The sequence below is a fragment of the Colletotrichum lupini genome, chromosome 4 (assembly GCF_023278565.1).
Source record: "Colletotrichum lupini chromosome 4, complete sequence".
Lineage (NCBI taxonomy): Eukaryota > Fungi > Ascomycota > Sordariomycetes > Glomerellales > Glomerellaceae > Colletotrichum > Colletotrichum lupini.
In genome coordinates, this window is record NC_064677.1 from 250,064 (window position 1) to 269,219 (window position 19,156).

Genomic DNA, 19,156 nt, shown 5'->3' on the forward strand with positions numbered 1-19,156 from the left:
TCCCTGCGTCGCTACGTACTATTAATAACTTTAGGTCGTCTACTTCTTTTTTTATTAGCCGATCGGCGCCGAATTTCGTATTAGTAATAGTAACGAGTTATAGATCGAAATAAGCAGAATTATCAATTATCGTACTTTTAGTACTATATTTTGCCCCGGTATATCCTTTTATAACGATAGATTTCCGTTAGTAATTATAAAGAGGAAATCTAAGTCGTTTACCTTTTTTTTAAATTTATTAAAGCGATTATACGCTCTATCGACCTATACCTAGTTCTATAGTACGAATTCCTCTTTTATAATTATTATTATTAGTATTTTGTATAGCTCTCGTAATTATAATTACGCTAGTAATACCCCTCGCTCGTAAAAGAATTTATTAACTACTTTCGTAATTCCTAGGCTTATACTTGCGAACTATTTATCTAGTTAATAACTAAGGTCGTTTATAATCTTATAAAATAGGGGTTACCCCTATAGCCCCTTTTTTTTATAAACCTTAGTTAAATAGATTAATACCGCGTTAATTTACTTATTATTAAGCTAATCTACGATTCTATATATCTACGTCCCCTAATAGTCCGGGTTAATATTTACTTATTTATAAGGGATTAGGATTCTATCTAGGATCGGGTTTCGTTCTCTTTTTTTTTACCCTAACTCGCTAAAAGTCGTACTCTAGCTTATGCTTATATTAGTAACTACTAGCGTATTTAATTTTAATAAAGATATATCTAATCCGCGCGCGGGTTATAATAAATCCGTACTTTTGCTACTTAACGAATTTATCGAGGTCTAGGAGATTCCCGCTTTTTCTTACTATCTCGTTATTACTCTCGTTTTTATTATTTTTAGCGATTATTATTACCTTTTTAAATCGCTAGCTATCGTACTTATTAAGATCCTCCTTTTTATTTAATAAAAAAGGGTAAGTTTTAGTAATTCTTTTTAATAATAGTAGTAATAAACGTTTATATTACTATAAGAAGATATAATAATTAGTCTTAAGATCTTTATTAATTACTAATTTCCGCTATCCCGTATACTTCTAGCCTCCTAAGCCTCGTACTCTTTATAATCTCTAAATAGCTTCTTTAATTAATTTCTTAAAATTAGTAATTTCGCGCCGGGAGCTAGTATAAAAAAGAAGCTCTTTAGTAGCCCTCTAGAGGATTCTTTTTTTTTCCTTTTAAATCCTCGTTTTTTTTAGCCTTTTTTTAAGCTAATAATAACTCTAGCGGGAGGTCGTAGGACTATTTTAGAGTAACCGCTTTTTTCTTAGGTTAATTTTTAAAATCCGTAATACTCTTAGCTCGATATTATTAAGACCTTTAAATCCCCTCCTCCCTTATTAAACCGTCCCTTATATTATATTTTTAAGTAATACTTAGGGGGTAGTTAAGGGAGCTACGAGGAGGTTATTTAGATCGTAGGTTTAAAGTCGTATTTATAAGGTCTTTATAATAATAAACTTTCCTATATACTATAAATCTCTTAGCTTAATAACTCTTATAAAGTTACTTTTATTACTAAATAAAAATATCTATATTTAGAGATCCCCTTTTTCGATCGCGCGGTACTCTTTTATATTATACTTTTACTAATTTAACTAGTTAATTTCTAATTACGGGCCGGTTATAAAAAAATCGTTTAATAAAAAAGCTACTTAGGGCGACGGCAAAAGGCTAGTTACTTAAGTAGTTCTATTAATTAACGTAGTTTAATATAGTAAACGTCGACCTCTCGTAAGTAGTAAAGGGCTACGATTACTTAATTCCGTATAGTATTTAAGAATCGCCCCCTTTTTCGTCTACTTTTATAAAATTAATTAGTACGAATCTCCTATCTTATATAGTATTAAGAGGTCGTCTCTTTTACGTAGCGAGATACCTTACCGATCTACGATAATAGAATTTAATTATTAATTAGTATTAGTATTCTTATTATAAGGTAGTTAGTTCGAACTATAATTAATAAAAAGATTAATTAAATTATATAAATATCTACGTAGGTATAAAAAGGAGGTTCTAACCGTAGGTTAGGCTAGCTACGATAATCGTAAATAGGGCCCCTAATTAGCCCTTGCGTAGTCGGCTATATACCGCGGTCGAATTAGACTTCTAATCTAATAAGAGAAGACTGAGATTAACTAACATCAGAGGCTCAGATTAAGAATAAGAAGGGCGAGTGAGATACAGATGATATCTTAAAGGCCGATTTATTGAAGAATAGTTCATCTATCAACATTCGATGACTTTCTGAAAAAGAAACAAATAGCTAAAAGAAACAACACAACCGCCCAGGCTATCATGCAAAGCTGAACCACAACAACCCTCATACCGCAACATTATCCAGTGACACAATTTAACTTTATACCACTCATGCTGGAGTACATTGGGCGTAGTACGGGTTGGCCGTCTTGCAAGTAGCGCCAGGGACACAAGACGTCGGGCTCTCAGCAGGCCAGTTGATGCCGCCACACTGTCCGTACAGAGACTGAGCTCCCGCAGGTACAGGAGCCGGAGAACATTGCGCGTAGTACGGGTTGATGGTGGTGCAAGTCGCGTAGTCTGGGCACCTGGTCGGACCAGCGTAGTTCATGCCACCGCACTGGCCGTACAAGTTCTGAGTCGGTTCTCCTGCGGATGGTGCCGTCGTGGTCATGGTCTGGAAGGTGGTTGGCGATGGTGTCTGAGACGGTGTTCTCGTGGCGCTGGTTGGGGAGTTGTTGCTGGTGCTGATTTTACTACTTGAGCTGGGGCTTGAGCTTGAGGTCGAACTTGTGCGAGTTAGAGTGATTGTCGTCGTAGCAGCAGTAGTAGAAGTTTGGATCAGGGTAGTAGTATCCGAAGTAGAGTTGCCGAAGCTGATTGTGCTTGAAGACCTGCTACTGACAACGGCAGTAACAGAACTTGAAGTTGAGGCACTAGCTGAGGCTGTGATAACTGAGCTTGCACGAATCGTTGTACCGTAAGGGGTAGCACTACCAGATGCCGTGATCTGAATCCTAGATTGAGGGAGCATTGAAACACCACCTGAGATGATGGCACCACCAGGAATGACATAGTCGTTGAGGTTGTCTCGGTAGATGTTGTACAGGATACCGGGGTCGTTGGCGCCATAGAGAGCGGTTCCTGGTACTCCAGCAGGATTATCCGTTCCGGAGCCGGTGATCTCCAGGTTGATGCACTGAGGGTAACTTTGCGCCCCGTTCTGCTGGCCGGCACTGTGAAGGGCAATGATGTCGTGACGAAGAACGTAGTGGCCTGGAGCAACATTGGGTGGGATACGGACGGACCAGGCGTTGCCGTTATTGATCAACACGGTTGCTGCCCACTGGTTTGTCTGCTGGGGAGGGTTGATCAAACCTGCGCCGTCAATCTTGAAGAACTTGAGTGCTGTCTTATCGATGGCGTTGCAAGGTCCATTACAGTTTGCCAGGAAGTCCATAACGGGGCCCTTGTGACTGTCAGGCCATTCCGTCCATTGAAGCTGCACAGTATCACCGGCAGCAACTGTGATCCGGCCCTTGCCAGAAACTGCTTGTCTGTGGCAGATAATGTCCGGAGCATTATAAGCGTCAGGTGCGACAAAGCCGTTGTCGCGTTGATCTATCGTCCAGCCGGCTACGAGAGGAGGGTTGTTGGTGTATGGGTCCTGGACGGGGATGTAGTTGCGGTATGAGACGCCGTTGACGACAATGTTGGTGACATGGCCGTGAGCAGCGACCGAAACAGCAGATGCCAAGATGGCGAGAAGGCCAGGTGTCTTACGGTTGCCCATTATATAAAAAGAATGTGAGCCGGCGTTGAAGAACGTCCGAAAGAGGAAGGGATGAGCAACGAATGAAAAGAACGAGTGTGTGTAAACGAAATTAGAAAGAGTGATGATCCTTTCGTTCGGAGTCGACGCTTCGAGAAGCGTTGATCTTGATACTTTATACTCGATGACCCCGCTGAGCACTGATTCTATTCGCGTGAGATCACCATGTGGGAGCCAGGGATAGGGTGAGTCAAACATTCCAAACATCGGTGTTCCCTCGCATGGTCTTATATTTTGCGAAAGGGAGTCTCGCCGTCGTCTCCCTGGCTAGCTGAAAGCTCAAGGCGCGCCATGAGTCCGCCACCGATTCCAGGCTTCTTGGGCGTGCCTCAATGTTGCCCTCTTCTGTCACGACCCATGAGGCACGATGAACTCTCCAACATGATGCCGGAAGTAGGGGCAGCTTGAAGCCCATCACACGCCACGTGGATCAGACTAAGCGCCTCTCCATCAACCTTAAAAGAGATGCTACTGGCATCAGAGAGGTGGATCAAAGTCCAGATCAAAGTCTAGCCGCCCGTCGCAAACGTCTTGACTCCGTGCCGCCAACTGCGGAACCGGTCCGCGGTTGGAGCAGAAGCTTGAGATCCACGGTCTTCCCGGAATCACGTTTAGCTCCTGGATAAGCGAGTGTTCGATGTGCGGGAGCTAGACGCAGCAAAATCTGCACTCAGGGATGCAAGGGAGAGCGTCCCGAAGAACCCTTTCCCCAGAGCACGTATTCGCAAGTGGAGGTTGGCGGGCAGTGAGAGGCAACCGAACCCAGGTTCCGAGTAGTAAGATATCATGACCGACCAGTGAACAAGACAATTCTGACCTTCCAAATAATTGTATGTGCCTTCGAAAAAGCTCAGTCAAGACATATGGGGTGTCGGATTAGAAGTCTAATTCGACCGCGGCATACAGCCGACTGCGCAGGGGCCAATTAGGGGCCCTATTTATGATTATCATAGCTAGCCTAACCTATGGTTAGAACCTCCTTTTTATACTTACGTAGATATTTATATAGTTTAATTAATCTCTTTATTAATTACGGTTCGAACTAACTACCTTATAATAGGGATATTAATACTAATTAGTAATTAAATTCTATTATTGTAAATTAGTAAGGTATTTTATTATATAAAAAAGACGACTTCTTAATACTATATAAAATAAGAGATTCGTACTAATTAACCTTATAGAAGTAAATAAAAAAGGGGGTAATTCTCGAATACCGTACAGAATTAAATAATCGTAGCCCTTTACTACTTACGAGAGGTCGACGTTTATTATATTAAACTACGTTAATTAATAGAACCGCTTAAGTAACTAGCCTTTTACCGTCGCCCCGAGTAGCTTTTTTACTAAACGATTTTTCTATAGCCGGTTTATAATTAGAAATTAACTAATTAAATTAGTAAAAATACGGTATAAAAGAGTACCGTGCGATTAAAAAAGGAGATCTCTAAATGTAAACATTCTTACTTAGTAATAAAAGTAACCCTATAAGAGTTATTAAGCTAAGAGATCTATAGTATATAAGAAAATCTATTATTACGAGGACTTTATAAATACGACTTTAAGCCTGCGATCTAAACGACCTCTTTATAGCTCCCTTAACTACTCCCTAAGTATTATTTAGAAATATAATATAAGGGACGGTTTAATAAAAGAGGAGGGGATTTAGAGGTCTTAATAGTATTGAGCTAAGAGTATTATAAATCTTAGAGATTAACTTAAAAAGAAAGCGGCTATTTTAAAATAGTCCTACAACCTCTTACTAAAGTTATTATTAACTTAAAAAAAGGCTAAAAAAGATAAGGATCTAAGGAGAAAAGAAAAGAATCCTCTAGAGGGCCGCTAAAAGGCTTTTTTTTTATACTAGCTCCTAGTATAAGATTATTAATTTTAAGAAATTAACTAAGGAAGCTATTTAGAGATTATAAAGAGCACGAGGCTTAGGAAGCTAGAAGTATACGGGATAACGGAAATTAGTAATTAATAAAGATCCCGAGACTAATTACTATATCTTTTTATAATAATATAAACGTTTACTACTATTATTATTAAAAGGAACTACTAAAACCTATCCTTTTTTATTAGATAAAAAGGAGGATCTTAATAAGTATAATAGTTAGCGATTTAGAAAGGTAGTAATAATTATTAAAAATAATAGAAACGAGAGTAGTAATAAGATAGCGAGAAAAAACGAGAATTTCTTAGACTTTAATAAATTCGTTAAGTAATAAAAGTACGGATTTACTACGACCCGCGCGCGGATTAGATATATCCCTATTAAAATTAAATATACTAGCGATTATTAATATAAGTATAAGTTAGAGTACGACCCTTAGTAAGTTAAGGTAAAAAAGAAAAGGACGAAACCCGATCTTAAATAGAATCCTAATCCTTTATAAATAGGTAAATATTAACCCGGATTATTAGGGAATATAGATATATAAAATTATAGATTAGCCTAACGGCGAGTAAATTAACGCGGTATTAATCTATTTAACTAAGGTTTATAAAAAAAAGGGGCTATAGGGGTAACCCCTATTTTACGAGATCGTAAACGACCTTAGTTACTAACTAAATAAATAGTTCGCGAGCGTAAGCTTAGGAATTATAAAAGTAGTTAATAAATTCTTTTATAGGCGAGGGGTATTATTAGCGTAATTATAATTACGAGAGCTATATATAATATTAGTAGCGATAATTATAAAAGAGGAATTCGTACTATAGAACTAGGTATAGGTCGATAGAGCGTATAATCGCTTTAACGAATTTAGAAAAAGGGTAAACGACCTAGATTTCCTTTTTATAATTACTAACGGAAATCTATTATTATAAAAGGATATACTAGGGTAAAATATAGTACTAGAAGTACGATAATTAATAATTCTGCCTATTTCGATTTATAACTCGTTACTACTATTAATACGAAATTCGGTACCGATTGGCTAATAAGAAAGGAAGTAGACGACTTAAAGTTATTAATAGTACGTAGTAACGTAGGGATCGTATATAGATACTAAAAATCTAGTAGCGAATACGAGGTAATTTATAAACCTTAAAAAGATCTTTTTAAAAAAGAAATTGTACTCTGGGGGGAAGTATAAGGTCTTATAAGAAACCCTAACGATGTTTTACGATTATTATGAAAAAGTCGGAATTAGGAAATACTAGTACTATTCGGTAATTAATATTATACTCGTAAGTAAAGCCTCTAATTATTATTATAAAGCGGTACGTAATTTCGATCGAAACGACTTTCTTAGTATAATTAACGTAATCCGAAGCCGCTTTAAGACTTATAATAAGAACCTAGAGCTCCTATCTAAGCTACGAGCGATTTCTTTTATATCTATAACTAGGATAATAAAAGATAAATCGCAAGTAAAGATCTTTAAAGAGCTTATCGATCGAATCGATAAGCTAGCAAAAACCTAGCTAAATAAGGGGATAAATAAGCAAAAAGTCGGATATTTTTATACCGTAATTTAGTATATATTAGAAGTAAAAATTACCCTATACTAAGTACCTAAAGACTACGAGACGCTCTGCTCGAGGCTAAGATCTAGTTTTAATATTAAGGCGAGAATGCCGCGCTAAACCTATTTCTAAGCGTACGACGGCCCTTATTAATAATATTAAGTTAATCGAATATATAATAAAAAAGGAAAAGAGGCTAGATATAGTAATTACTAATAAGGAGGCCTAGATTCGTTAAATAGGTAGAGATTTAACTTATAAGTAGGGTAATAAAAGAAGTAATACTATATTTATAAAAAGGATAAATATTAGTTAAGTAACTACTCCGAGGAAGAGCGTATTAAATCGTATAAATAGTATAAAAAGTCGAGGGTAATAAACGGTAAAACTAGCCCTCGTCGGTTTAACTAATTCCTTATTATATATAAGGGAAGATCCGGGGGCACAGAACTTAGTAATAGTAGCTAAAGTAGCGACTTAAAGTATATACCCCCTATAAGAGATTCGGAAGATAAAAAAGATCTTACTCCCTATACTAACGAATTAAATTATAACGAAATTAACAATATTAACTACTCTTTTTTTGCCCCGTTAGCCTCTAGAGGATATACGAGGCTAAACGAATAGAGGGTAGTAAAAGCTCTTAATAAGTAGGCTTTTATTTATAAATAATAAAAGAAGGTCCTTTAGATAACGGATATAAAGGCGGCCGAAAGGGCGAATCTAATAGGGCCGAAGCTTATTATTTTAACGATTAAGGAGAAGACGTTATCTCTCTCGATATCTAAAGAAAAGGAACATAGTACTAAGTATATTTAGGGGTAGTTAGAGGGGTCCTTTTTATACTACTTAGATCCCTTAAATACTAAGCTCGTATAAGTATTCTACGCGAGCAAAAAGTACGGCCTAAATAATTTCTATAAGATTATCCTAGATACTAGGGCATTGTAATAGTTAACTAAAAAAAAAGGGCAATTCTAAGTATTATAAAAGATCGTACTAATAATGCTTAATACGTTAACGGCGGGTATTATAAGGATTAGTTTCGGCCTAGGTAAGGAAATCGTCGCCCTAGGTATAATAGAAATAGAGATATACTTCGGAACGATAACTTTCTATATTTTACTTATTAATACCCTATTTCTCTTATATTTAAAAGATATAGATCGACTAGGTATTATATTTAATAATACGAGGAACAGAATCTTTAGTAGTAAGTATTTTAAAATAGTTAAACGATAATAAGGGTATATATTTATAAAGCTTACTAACGATACAAAGTTAATTAATTACTTAATAAAAAGTAAGCTTAGAAAACTATACTAGAGATTTGAGTACCCGTCGGTTACGAGGCTATATAACCTTCTAAAGTAATTAAGTAATAATAATATTAAAATAGGGGCGCTAGAGTAGTTAACGAAAGTATATTATTAATACTAAATAAATGCGCAGAGCCTACGTAGATTTAAGTTTATATTACGTAATAAGCTTAACTTTAACTAGGAAATCGTCGTCGATATTTTCTATTTAAATAGTCGGCTAGTACTATATATAATCGACGTAGCTATATCTTTTTTAATAGGGCAATTCTTCCGGGATCTATAAATAAAAATAGTATAGGCAGCCTTACGAAAAAGCTAGATCGATATATACTAAGGACCGCTAGATAGTATTAGAACTAACGTTAGTACTAGCTTTAAGTTAGTAAAATTTAGGGATAATACGACGGCCTACGGTATATAGCTAAAAGTCGTACCCGTTAAAGCGCACTATAGTATTAAAAAGGTAGAAAGGGTATACTAGTAGTTAAAAAGGGCGTTTAGAATTATTAAAAAGGAAAATCCGGATTCTACCGATAACGAATACCTCTAAATAGTACTTAAATACTATAATAATACTATGGGGCCTAACGGACTTATACTAACGCTATTAGTATTTAGAGTATATTTAAAAACGACCTTAGCCTCGCTATTATTACTAAGTATAAGCTAACGAGCCTAAGTAATTAAAAAAGTAATACGGGCACTGCGCAAAGTAAATATAAGAAAATAAGTTAACGAGGTAATTATTACGTATAATAGGCCCGATATAAGGGATAATCTAAATATATTACTAAATTCGGATATACGAGTATAGTACGAAATTACTTAATAATAGACTAGGCTATATAAGTTAATTTCCGTTAACGAGCGCTCTTATATAGTTGCGAGAGATCGTAACTAACTATTTAAAGTATTAATTATAGTAATTAAACCGTACTATATAGATCCTAACGAGGTAATTTCTAACTTATAAAAAGAAGAAGAGCTAGGGGAAACTGTATAACCCGCGGTAGAGGTATAAGAAATTATTTTTAATAAAATTATCGTAATAGTATTAATAGACGACGAGGAAGAGGAAATTACTAAAAGGGTATTAATATTACTAGCGAGACGTTATAAAAGACTATAATAGCAAGCCCTAACGTAGTAATTCATTACTAGCGACGAGGTAATTAATACTTTTTATATAGTAAAAGAAAAAGCCGATTTCGAGCTAGTAGTTAAATTATATAAAGAAGGCGTAATTATAATTACTAAAAAGCCGTATAAAGGATTAGATCTTATCGAAGTAAATACTCTTTATAATCGAGGGGTCTATCGATTTATCCTATACGACTTAGAAAAATATATAAACCTCCGTATATTTAAATTACGAATAGTTCGTAAGATTAAAGGGAAAGGAATACCCTAACCGTACGAGAAGTCTAAATACGTAATTTAGGGGTATAGCGACGTTAAAAAAGCGACGCTACTTATATAATTACCCACTATATAGCGCTATAGCTAACGATTAATAATAGTACTAATAGTATCGCTACGGAAGAAGGGATACGAGATTTAGAGCCGTAATATTACCTAGGCCTATACCTAATTAGCTACAGGGCTTATAAGGAGAGTCCTAGCCTATTTATTAAAGGAAATAGTTAGTAAGTACTTAGAAAGCACGATTATTAAAATACTTAAGCTACTATATAGGCTCGCAAAATCGGGCACCTATTAATAGGCTACTTACTACGATTTTTATATTAATTAACTATTAATAGTTATTTTTACGTACGACCCGTACTTACTAGTCGCGGAGTACGAAAGCGACTAATTTAGGATTATCGGAATATAGACTAACGATATATTAAGCCTATCTAATATTAACTTTATAAAAAAAGAGGATAAAGAGCTTTAAAAAGCGAGCTTCGTAACGAAGCTAAAAGAGGTCCTTATAATAAATACCCCCCTAGTATTTAATAATAGGATTTTTATAATTAAAAAGGAAACCGTTATTTTTAATAAAAGGGGTAGGGCGAGAAGATTAACCTTATTAATCTAAACGTAACTAATATTAAGAAGCGGTATAAGGCTAAGCTCGTACGAGGGGTATATATTATAAGTATTTATTAGCCCGAGGTAACTTTTAATTATATTAAGGTAGCGTAGGCTATAGATTTAACCGAACGAGATATCGAAGTACTTAATAAGCGGCTTAAGTAGTAATAAACGAATCTTAATCGAGGTCTTGTTTACTACCCGATCGACCTTATAACTAATAAGCTCTACGTCTTCGTTAATAGGTTATTTACGAATAATAACGACCTTATTTCGTAATTAGGGTATATTATTATCCTAGCTAACGAGAGTATAAGTAAGAGCGAATTTATTATATATAGTAATATAATCTACTACTCGTTAACTAAAAATAAGTAAGTAACGAGAAGTATATTAGTATCGGAGGTCTATAGTATAGTTAATAGCGTTAACCTCTCTTACGCAATTTTAACGACGCTAAGGAAGATTACTAATCGAATTAGCCTTTTACCTATTCTAACGGTTATTTATATAGATTCTTACTTATTATATAAATACTTTGTTAAATTAGGAACGACGAAGGAAAAGAGGTTTATAATCGATATTATAGCCCTTAAGTAATTATATAAAAAGCGCGAGATACTCGAGATCTATTAAATTAATAATAAAAATAACCTTATAAACGCTTTTATAAAAGTAGTACTAAATAAGGGATTAAAGTAATTCGTAAGTAATAAAAAAGTTATTATACGAATAAAAAGATAGGTTATATAAAAAGAGTAAAAAAAAGGGGGAAAAGGAGACGACTTAGTAAACGGGCCCGAGGTTAAATTATATTTCTAACCGTAGTAGTTAAATTAATAAAAAAAAAAGAAAGTTAGTATCGGATTAGAAGTCTAATTTGACTACGGTATATAGCCGACTATATAGGGGCTAATTAGGGGCCCTATTTACGATTATTATAGCTAGCCTAACTTATAATTAGAACCTCCTTTTTATACCTACGTAGATATTTATATAGTTCAATTAATCTCTTCGTTAACTACGGTTCGAACTAACTACTTTATAATAGGGATACTAACATGGGGCAACTAAATCTGTTCCGTGAAGTCTGAAGACACGACGAAACGCTGCTTAATGACTAGCGCCTTTGCCCGACAGTCTAGCCTCCTGTCAAGCTCGATAGCGTGAAGATATGTAACCATTTGTCTTAAAAATGCTCATCGGCGGCTTGTGTGACTCAATCACGATTCCGCGGGCTTCTTCGGACTTTCTTACTCGATCAGCTTGGCAGGGCGGCAAACCCAGGCCATTCCCTCGCCGAGTAAATGGCAGGCTGATTCTGCCCACAGAATCATTGCAAGCTACCTTACTGGAGTCGAAGCCACACCTGAAGGTTGTCAGATCATGGTGGAGATGTCTTCAATCTTCATTCCATTCGAGACACTGGGATAGAAATCAGGAATCACAGCCTCGACATCGTACCTCAAGTAGGACGATACGAGGACGTGGCTGACCCTGACCATGTGAGCTCACGTGAGAAGATGCACTAGGAATAGGCGACAATATGCTATAGAGCACCCCTTGGAATGACAAAGACTCTAACTTGTCAGTCTGCGCCTACTGCTGATCTTATCAGCTCATGGGCACACCACTCGCCCAGTCCAGATGTTGCGCATAGTGCAGGGCTCAGTGAGAGTGTCTCTCTGCGAGTCCCTACCGAGGGCTGAACTGAGCTGTTGCCTGAATCACTCATCGGCCTTGCGATTGGGCCTATCTCAAACGAGAGAACAAGCAGGCTAAAAGGGGGACAAGCGGACCTTGGCAAGATACTTTGGCCAGTCATGCACGTAAATGGTTGTTTATTGTTCAAAGTAAGACACAAACAATGCCCCAGGCTCAGTGATTTTGAAGAATTTCAGGTGACTTCTCCAAATTGGAGGTCAGGTTGATGAACAACGGACGTTTTCGTCCAAGAATGGCCCAGCCATGCTCAGCGGGTGCTAACGTTAACGCCTCCTTGAAATTGAAAGCTGGGAAAGAAAAACGCCCCAGCAAGGTGTAGATTGCCTCCGAGAACGGGCTCTAGCTTCCCAATTCCATGGCCTTGTATCGTGACGGTACCTCGAAACAGGCGGTGGCCGGCGTTAGGAGTGCAGCGATGCCATGTGGATGGCCCATGGCACAGGTTTTCGGCGGAGCACTTCCTGGCGGATTGACACGCGGGAGCGTTACGGACCGGAAGAGCAGTGGTACCACCGCTGTTGATGCTGCCTTATTGTTGACAGGTAGTTGAAGTATGCCCCGTTGCCTATGTGGATGGAAACGGCGACGCCTCGAATCCGAACAAGGGGTGGGATGTGATACGATGTTGCCGATGGGCGTATTGGTGATGTGCGTATGTTTGTTTACCAAGGAAAGACACATCAGTGGCGGTAGGTCCTTAATGTTGTCATCTCCGTCTTACACCGCGGGCTTGCGCCCACGACTGGTGTCTCAGCCTTCGATGATGGCAATGTGGAAGAACATGAAGGGCATGAGAACGACCAAGCAAGCATTGCGCATTGTAGAACGCGCGACGCCCAACGCAACATGCTTGAGGATGATGCAGGTGAGGAGTATAGCGTTCAAGGCAGAGCTAACGCGGAAGATTGAAGTACGTGCCATGGTCTTGGTTTGAGGTGAATGGGGAAACTGGGGTGGTTCGCAATACGTGAGAAAGCGAGCAAGAACGAGTTGAGATGTGATGTGTGAGATGATTGCATTGCAACAGGACCGTTTACGAAAGGACAGGCCGCGCTGGTCCCTTTTTGAAGTTTCTGTCTCATCCATCGGACGTCGTCCCCCTTTTGAGCGCCTCCTATGAAAGAAGACCAAGCAGGCGGACCTCCTATTGCAATAAACCACCACGGTAATCCAGGTACGATGACATCCTGTCATCGGACGAGAACCCACGATACCGGCCCTTGTCTGCCTATGGTCCATGTCCCCTCGGATCCTGAGGGAGAAGGCTTGCAGTGTGCATGAAGGGCATGTAGACAGCTTCTGGGTAATCTGTGGCGCCCATCTTGCAGACGGGCGCTCGAGCATCCGGTGCCTGAAAGCAGAGGAAGGCTTCGGGGGCTCTGCCTCTGTCACAGGCGCGGAAATATCCTGACATTGACTCATCGGCGTTCCTGGAGGCCGGCGGGGAGAGAAATGCCCAAAATCCTCAGATGACTTGCCACGATGAGCCCCTTGGTGCTACTGACAGCTGCATTCTCCATGCAGGCACCCTGCACGACCTGGTGGATAAATGGGTTGGCACTCTCCTCGAACCCAGTTTCTGGCGTCGTACGAAGAAAGTTCTAGCGAAATCCCACAGATACGGACGTATTTAAGTCTGACGGAGGGGTAACACAACCTTGGGATTCGCACGTAAATTGGGATAAATGGGAGAGTGTGACGAAAAGGACTAATTTTAACGCAGAATGTTCTATTAGGAGTAGTGGCTCGGTGGCCCCTGAGACTATGGAGTTTGGATTCCAGCAGGACGAAACCAAGTACAGAGAGTACAGCGTTTCGATGGTTGGGTTTTCCTTTGCGTCGCTTTGGTCAAAATTTGAAAGGAGGATATCATACCGTATCTCATCATGGTCGTAGAGGAGAGAGTTGTTCAGAGTTTCGAAAGTTTCCGTTCCCCATAACGCCAAGAATCTCGCAGCCCAAGTACACTTCTAGTACAGCAAAATTACATTTGGATGTGTTGTTGTTCGCACTCGCACTTTGCAGTCGGCCGTTGGTTGGATGTGTTGTTGCATATCGACCGTTGGACGGCTCGCTTGAAAATCCCTTTTCTAGAATTCACCCTCGGCACTGTTCCCGATGATCCCGGCAGTCCAAAGTCCGACCAGGCCCCACCAGGAGACCTTCCAGCCGCGCCATAGGCCGTCGAGTCCTTGACCCTTACGGTAGACCGTTTCTGCAACCTTTGGCTTGCCGCCCCTGACTTTCTTTACCGGTGCGGGTGCGGTGGGGATCGCCCGGGTGCCTTCCTCATTCATAATGTAGAGCATGGTTCCGAGAACACCTTTGTAAGGCCCAGCCGGGACAATCGTCTCGAGCTTCTGGTCCTTGCCTGATAGGGCCCGGACGTGTGCGGGGGTGGAGAGAACGGCAACTTGTCCGCGCCGGAGGACCGTCTCCAGAGGAAGCTTGACGAACAGTGCCACCGAGGAAGCGCAGAATTTGGCAACTGAGAATGTCGTGGGAGAGACGCGGCTGTCGATAAGGAATCTAGTGCGCAGGACAAGTGGTGTCGACAGGGTGAGGATGGGGTGAATGAGCGAATGGAAGATCGTAGGGATGGCGAGCGAAGAGGGGCAGACGTAGGATGGGAGAGTACGCAGGGTCGAAAGTGTTCTCCTAGATCCCTTTGAATTTGGTGTGACGAGAAGTCTATGCCGGAGTTAGCACTGCTTTGGGATCCGAATGAATACGAAACAGCCAGTGACATACCTTGTGCGCACCAGGTCCAGAGGTGCGAGAATGAGGCCCGTTGCAACAGCCGCAGCAGCGGCAACGCACAGGGAGGCCCACGGATAGGGCGAGGCAATATCAATCAGCCGATCAATATCCTCCTTGACGCCGAGATCTGGCACATTGAACAAGGCGCTCAAAGCACTTCTGGACCAATTTTCCAACAGCGAGGAGAGCACAGAGTATAAAAATGTTGCGTTCGATCCCTTCCACACGCCCCAAGCTCCCTCCTTTTGCCACAGTTGGCCAATAACTTCCATCAACGAGTCGGATCGACGGATTGTGATCTGATGAGCCGGTACGGCCTGCTGCTTCGCTGCTGGCGTCTGTGGAGGCGTTGAGGAGGAGGGAGACTGGCGGCTCCGGTGTTCCCTGGAGTAGGACGGGGTCGGCGTACTCGGGACGTTGGAGGTGAAGTAGGCAGGTTCGTCGAGATCCGAGTCGGAATCGGCTTCGTCATATGCAGCATTGCCATAGCCAGAACGCTTTCTCTCAGAGACAGGCGTGGCCAGGGGCGTAGGTACTGCTGCCAAAGTCACGTCATCGTGACTTCGGACCTGCAGAATCGTCTTTGCAACCTCGAAAGGCTGGGCCATCAAGACGGAGGTGTACTTCCATAGTAGCTCATCGACGAGGTCCTTGACAGTCTGAACGACTGAAGGAGATGGCTCACTGATATAGTCCTTGTAGTCGATGTCGGAAAAGATGTCGCGTGCTTTAGACGCGTACCGTTCGCTCGTTGCATTGGCTCCATGACGGGCAAAAGGGTTCGGTGCGGATGAGGCAGATGTCGGATCAGGAGGCTCTCCTATAGTCGGCGGCTTGTAGTATGGTCTCAGGGGATTCACCCCTTCTCGATGAGTAGCCATGTTCTCGTTTGGCGTTTGTTTATGGCTTAACTCCCGTGATGCATGATTTCGTGAGCTTTCCACTTTTGCTACCAATTTTGCATGATGAAATGGAAATCACCTCGGAGATAAAGACTAGCGGGGCCAGCACACGACAGTCAACGCGCCTTCCCTGGTGCTCTCTGGTGCTCTTGCTGCTTGGTAACAGCTGAAAAGAACTCCGCTGATGAGCCGACCAATGGGATCCGCCCCTTTGAGGATTCTGACGGCAGGAAAGGCCCATGGCACCTTCTCCGTGCCTTAGGTACCTCCGCTGCAGTGGGCCAGGGTCTCCGGAGGCGGAACATTGCGAATCGCCGGCCGATAAGCCCGAGGGGTGGGGGCCTTATCGGAGCTCCTGCAGGCGTCCGAGCCTATAGAATTTTCGCTGAATCCAATGCATCTCCACAGTTCCCTCGCGCATTTATCGAAGCTTTCCAACAACTTTTTGTCATTGCTCGCGGGCGCCCACCACCCACGAAACGAGCAAGCTAAACAACTCATCTGACTGCTGAACCCTGGTGTTGCTGTGTACAATTGCCTCACAACTCTGCGTTTTTACTTGTTCTCCTTCCACCGTGCTCCCGAACTCGAGGGTGGCTTCGATCGATTCCCTTGACACTGAGAAGGGCAAGCAATCCCGGCTGTGAAGCCGAGAACGGACTCAAACCCAGCAACCATGTCTTCAACCAGACTCAGCACAAGCCTCTGCAGGATGGCTGCCAGCGCATCCCGACTGGCCCGCCCAGTGCAACGGCAGACCCGAAGCATCCACAGCCAGATCACATCCAAGAGGACAACACAGCTTCCCTCCAGACAGCTTCAGTGGCCCTCAGCGCGTGCTTTCTCGGCTTCGGCTGCCCAGGCGCATGGCCACATCACCCCTCCGAAGGCCGGCGAAGAGTGAGACCGTCCACAACAGTCTACCGAGACTTATACTGATAATCTCCCATAGGTTGTGGGTAACATTCGTTGACAAGGACGGAGACGAGTTCAAGATCGCTGTAAGCGAAGGGGATAACCTTCTTGACGTTGCGCAGGACAATGACTTGGAGATGGAGGGTATGTCACAACGCTCTTGGCGGCAACGTCAGGGCATGTAATATGCTAACTATGTATCTTTAGGTGCTTGCGGAGGCTCTTGCGCTTGCTCAACGTGCCACGTGATCGTTGCCGAAGAGGAATACTACGAGAAGATGCCCGAGCCCGAAGATGACGAGAACGACATGCTCGACCTGGCCTTTGGATTGACCGAGACGAGTCGATTGGGCTGCCAGATAACCATGACAAAGGAGCTAGACGGCCTCAAGATTAAGCTGCCCTCGATGACACGGAACCTTCAGGCCAGCGACTTCAAATAAACAAGCACCCTCTTTCAGCATTGCGGCGTTGGAAGCGGCATACCACACAATTATTTAATCATCTGTACTATATCATACATACACCATGTCAGAAAAGGAAAGGAAAGGACAGGGAGGGTTAGCGAGGAGAAAAAGCTGGGGAGGTGTTCTTCATCAATCAAGCGCGGCATCACGGATGGAATACATCGGCTCGGCTCGGCTTATGCTAGATATTGGCGGGTATCGAGGGACGGTGGGAGGGAATAACGTCACTCCTCTTAAGCTCATAAACCTTACAAGTCTGGTGGACCAATCTGGTGAACGAAGTGATGAAAAGAAACAGTCACGCCTGTACAAAGGCGTTGCAGAATTTTGGTTTGCCATTGGTATCCTTTTTGAATTAAGCCTCCTCCAAACCGCCCTTCTTCAGGCCTCCTCCTCCGGACGCAATCAGGTCCAAGAATCCCTTCTTACTCATCTCGTTGATCTTCTCCTCCCTCCGCACAACACCCACGACGCCATCCTTGCGCGCCTTCTTCTCCGCCTCAGCAGCCTTGACTTGCGCCGCTCTCACGGCGTTAAAGAGCTTGACAACACCTCTTTGCGCGACCTTGCGCAGCCTCCGCTCCGTCTCAATCATCTCCCCCGTTGACGTCTCCTCCGTCTCCGGCGCCACAAGGACATTGCGCACGCGACCCTTCTCCATTGCCTCCTTCTTCTGCGCCCTCATCTGCTTGCGCGCCTTGGACTCGAGCGCCTGGTCGACGGCCGCCTGGGCGGATTGGTGGGCCTCCGCACTGCGGGCGAGGACGGGGTCTGATCGTTTCGCGTTGGACAGTTTGGTAGACAGAATTTTCGACATTGACGTTGAGAAGGCAGACGGATCATTGCGTTTAGACTTGATGAAATTGGGATTGCCACCATCGTCGCTCTCGTCTTCTTCTGAGTCGGAATCCGAGTCGGTGCCTACGGGCGCGTCTCTGCTCTTCTTGGGCTTGGGGGCAGGTTTTGTCTTCTGTTTGGGTGCTGCGGGCTTTTCGTCGCCTGAGCTGGCCGAATCATCGTCCGAGGCAGCGCCGTCATCGACAGCCGCGTTATGAATATCATCGTCAGAATCGAGAAGGTTTACCGCATCGAATTCTTGTTCTTCGTTGTCGGAGGCGGATTCGGCTTGCTTCTTTTCTTGTCGCTTTTGCTTCTTGGTTGGGGGCGCAAGACGGCCGTCATTTGTCCGCTTCTTCGTACTTGTTCCGGCCATGGTTGTGGAATATGTGTTATAGTCAATTGGTGTTGATGCAGTGTAGTGATTCAGATCCTCGACTTGGCTTGAAAAAGTTCCCCATGTCGTCTTGCAGGGTCAAATTTTTGGGTTCGGCAGGTGGGGCCATCTTCTTATCGTTGGTGTACTTCCTCCGATAAGCCTGTTCTCACCGAGACGCCGAGCGACCCTCACCGAGTCTACCTTGGTCCCACATGTTACGCCGCAAGACCCACACAGCGGTCGAGCGCCGATGTTCACCGCATAGTGCAGCAAATTCGTCGCATTGATGCGGCACTCACACCGAGGTGAAGGCGCCCTCCCCATCGACAATGTTTGAAAAGTCCACCTAGGCGAATCCTCAAGCAGTCGACATTGGTAAATGATCAACGTCGAAGCCGGCTGCAAGTCAGTATTATCCTGTAGACAACGGCCCAAAGAAGTCACAGAGTTCTTTTGGAAGCTTACGCAACTCATTCTCTGTCTGGAGAGCCGCTGACCAAATCATGTTATAAA

General features: G+C 42.3%; 8 protein-coding genes across 8 annotated transcripts; 3 read left to right on the forward strand and 5 right to left on the reverse strand.

The window, feature by feature from the left end:
* Window positions 1–2,379: 2,379 nt before the first annotated feature.
* Window positions 2,380–3,783, reverse strand: CLUP02_07184 (endoglucanase-4; the record flags this gene model as incomplete). The annotated part of the gene is made up of 1 exon (XM_049286179.1): window positions 2,380–3,783. The coding sequence occupies one exon, from the start codon at window positions 3,781–3,783 to the stop codon at window positions 2,380–2,382; it is 1,404 nt and encodes a 467-aa protein (XP_049143322.1).
* A 204-nt stretch (window positions 3,784–3,987) lies between these two features.
* Window positions 3,988–4,702, forward strand: CLUP02_07185 (uncharacterized protein; the record flags this gene model as incomplete). The annotated part of the gene is made up of 5 exons (XM_049286180.1): window positions 3,988–4,007; window positions 4,107–4,215; window positions 4,257–4,382; window positions 4,438–4,588; window positions 4,677–4,702. The coding sequence occupies 5 exons, from the start codon at window positions 3,988–3,990 to the stop codon at window positions 4,700–4,702; spliced, it is 432 nt and encodes a 143-aa protein (XP_049143323.1).
* Window positions 4,703–12,536: 7,834 nt separating this feature from the next.
* CLUP02_07186 (uncharacterized protein) lies at window positions 12,537–13,064 on the reverse strand (the record flags this gene model as incomplete). The annotated part of the gene is made up of 2 exons (XM_049286181.1): window positions 12,537–12,722; window positions 12,762–13,064. The coding sequence occupies 2 exons, from the start codon at window positions 13,062–13,064 to the stop codon at window positions 12,537–12,539; spliced, it is 489 nt and encodes a 162-aa protein (XP_049143324.1).
* A 69-nt stretch (window positions 13,065–13,133) lies between these two features.
* On the reverse strand, window positions 13,134–14,437 carry CLUP02_07187 (uncharacterized protein; the record flags this gene model as incomplete). Its single annotated transcript, XM_049286182.1, has 5 exons — window positions 13,134–13,790; window positions 13,865–13,962; window positions 14,025–14,091; window positions 14,147–14,353; window positions 14,402–14,437. The coding sequence occupies 5 exons, from the start codon at window positions 14,435–14,437 to the stop codon at window positions 13,134–13,136; spliced, it is 1,065 nt and encodes a 354-aa protein (XP_049143325.1).
* A 36-nt stretch (window positions 14,438–14,473) lies between these two features.
* Window positions 14,474–16,024, reverse strand: CLUP02_07188 (uncharacterized protein; the record flags this gene model as incomplete). The annotated part of the gene is made up of 2 exons (XM_049286183.1): window positions 14,474–15,074; window positions 15,135–16,024. 2 exons carry the CDS (start codon window positions 16,022–16,024, stop codon window positions 14,474–14,476), a joined length of 1,491 nt encoding a protein of 496 aa, XP_049143326.1.
* Window positions 16,025–16,062: 38 nt separating this feature from the next.
* Window positions 16,063–16,537, forward strand: CLUP02_07189 (uncharacterized protein; the record flags this gene model as incomplete). Its single annotated transcript, XM_049286184.1, has 2 exons — window positions 16,063–16,188; window positions 16,220–16,537. 2 exons carry the CDS (start codon window positions 16,063–16,065, stop codon window positions 16,535–16,537), a joined length of 444 nt encoding a protein of 147 aa, XP_049143327.1.
* A 184-nt stretch (window positions 16,538–16,721) lies between these two features.
* CLUP02_07190 (2Fe-2S iron-sulfur cluster binding domain-containing protein) lies at window positions 16,722–17,403 on the forward strand (the record flags this gene model as incomplete). Its single annotated transcript, XM_049286185.1, has 3 exons — window positions 16,722–16,945; window positions 16,998–17,104; window positions 17,168–17,403. 3 exons carry the CDS (start codon window positions 16,722–16,724, stop codon window positions 17,401–17,403), a joined length of 567 nt encoding a protein of 188 aa, XP_049143328.1.
* A 379-nt stretch (window positions 17,404–17,782) lies between these two features.
* Window positions 17,783–19,117, reverse strand: CLUP02_07191 (uncharacterized protein; the record flags this gene model as incomplete). Its single annotated transcript, XM_049286186.1, has 2 exons — window positions 17,783–18,702; window positions 18,790–19,117. 2 exons carry the CDS (start codon window positions 19,115–19,117, stop codon window positions 17,783–17,785), a joined length of 1,248 nt encoding a protein of 415 aa, XP_049143329.1.
* Window positions 19,118–19,156: the final 39 nt, after the last annotated feature.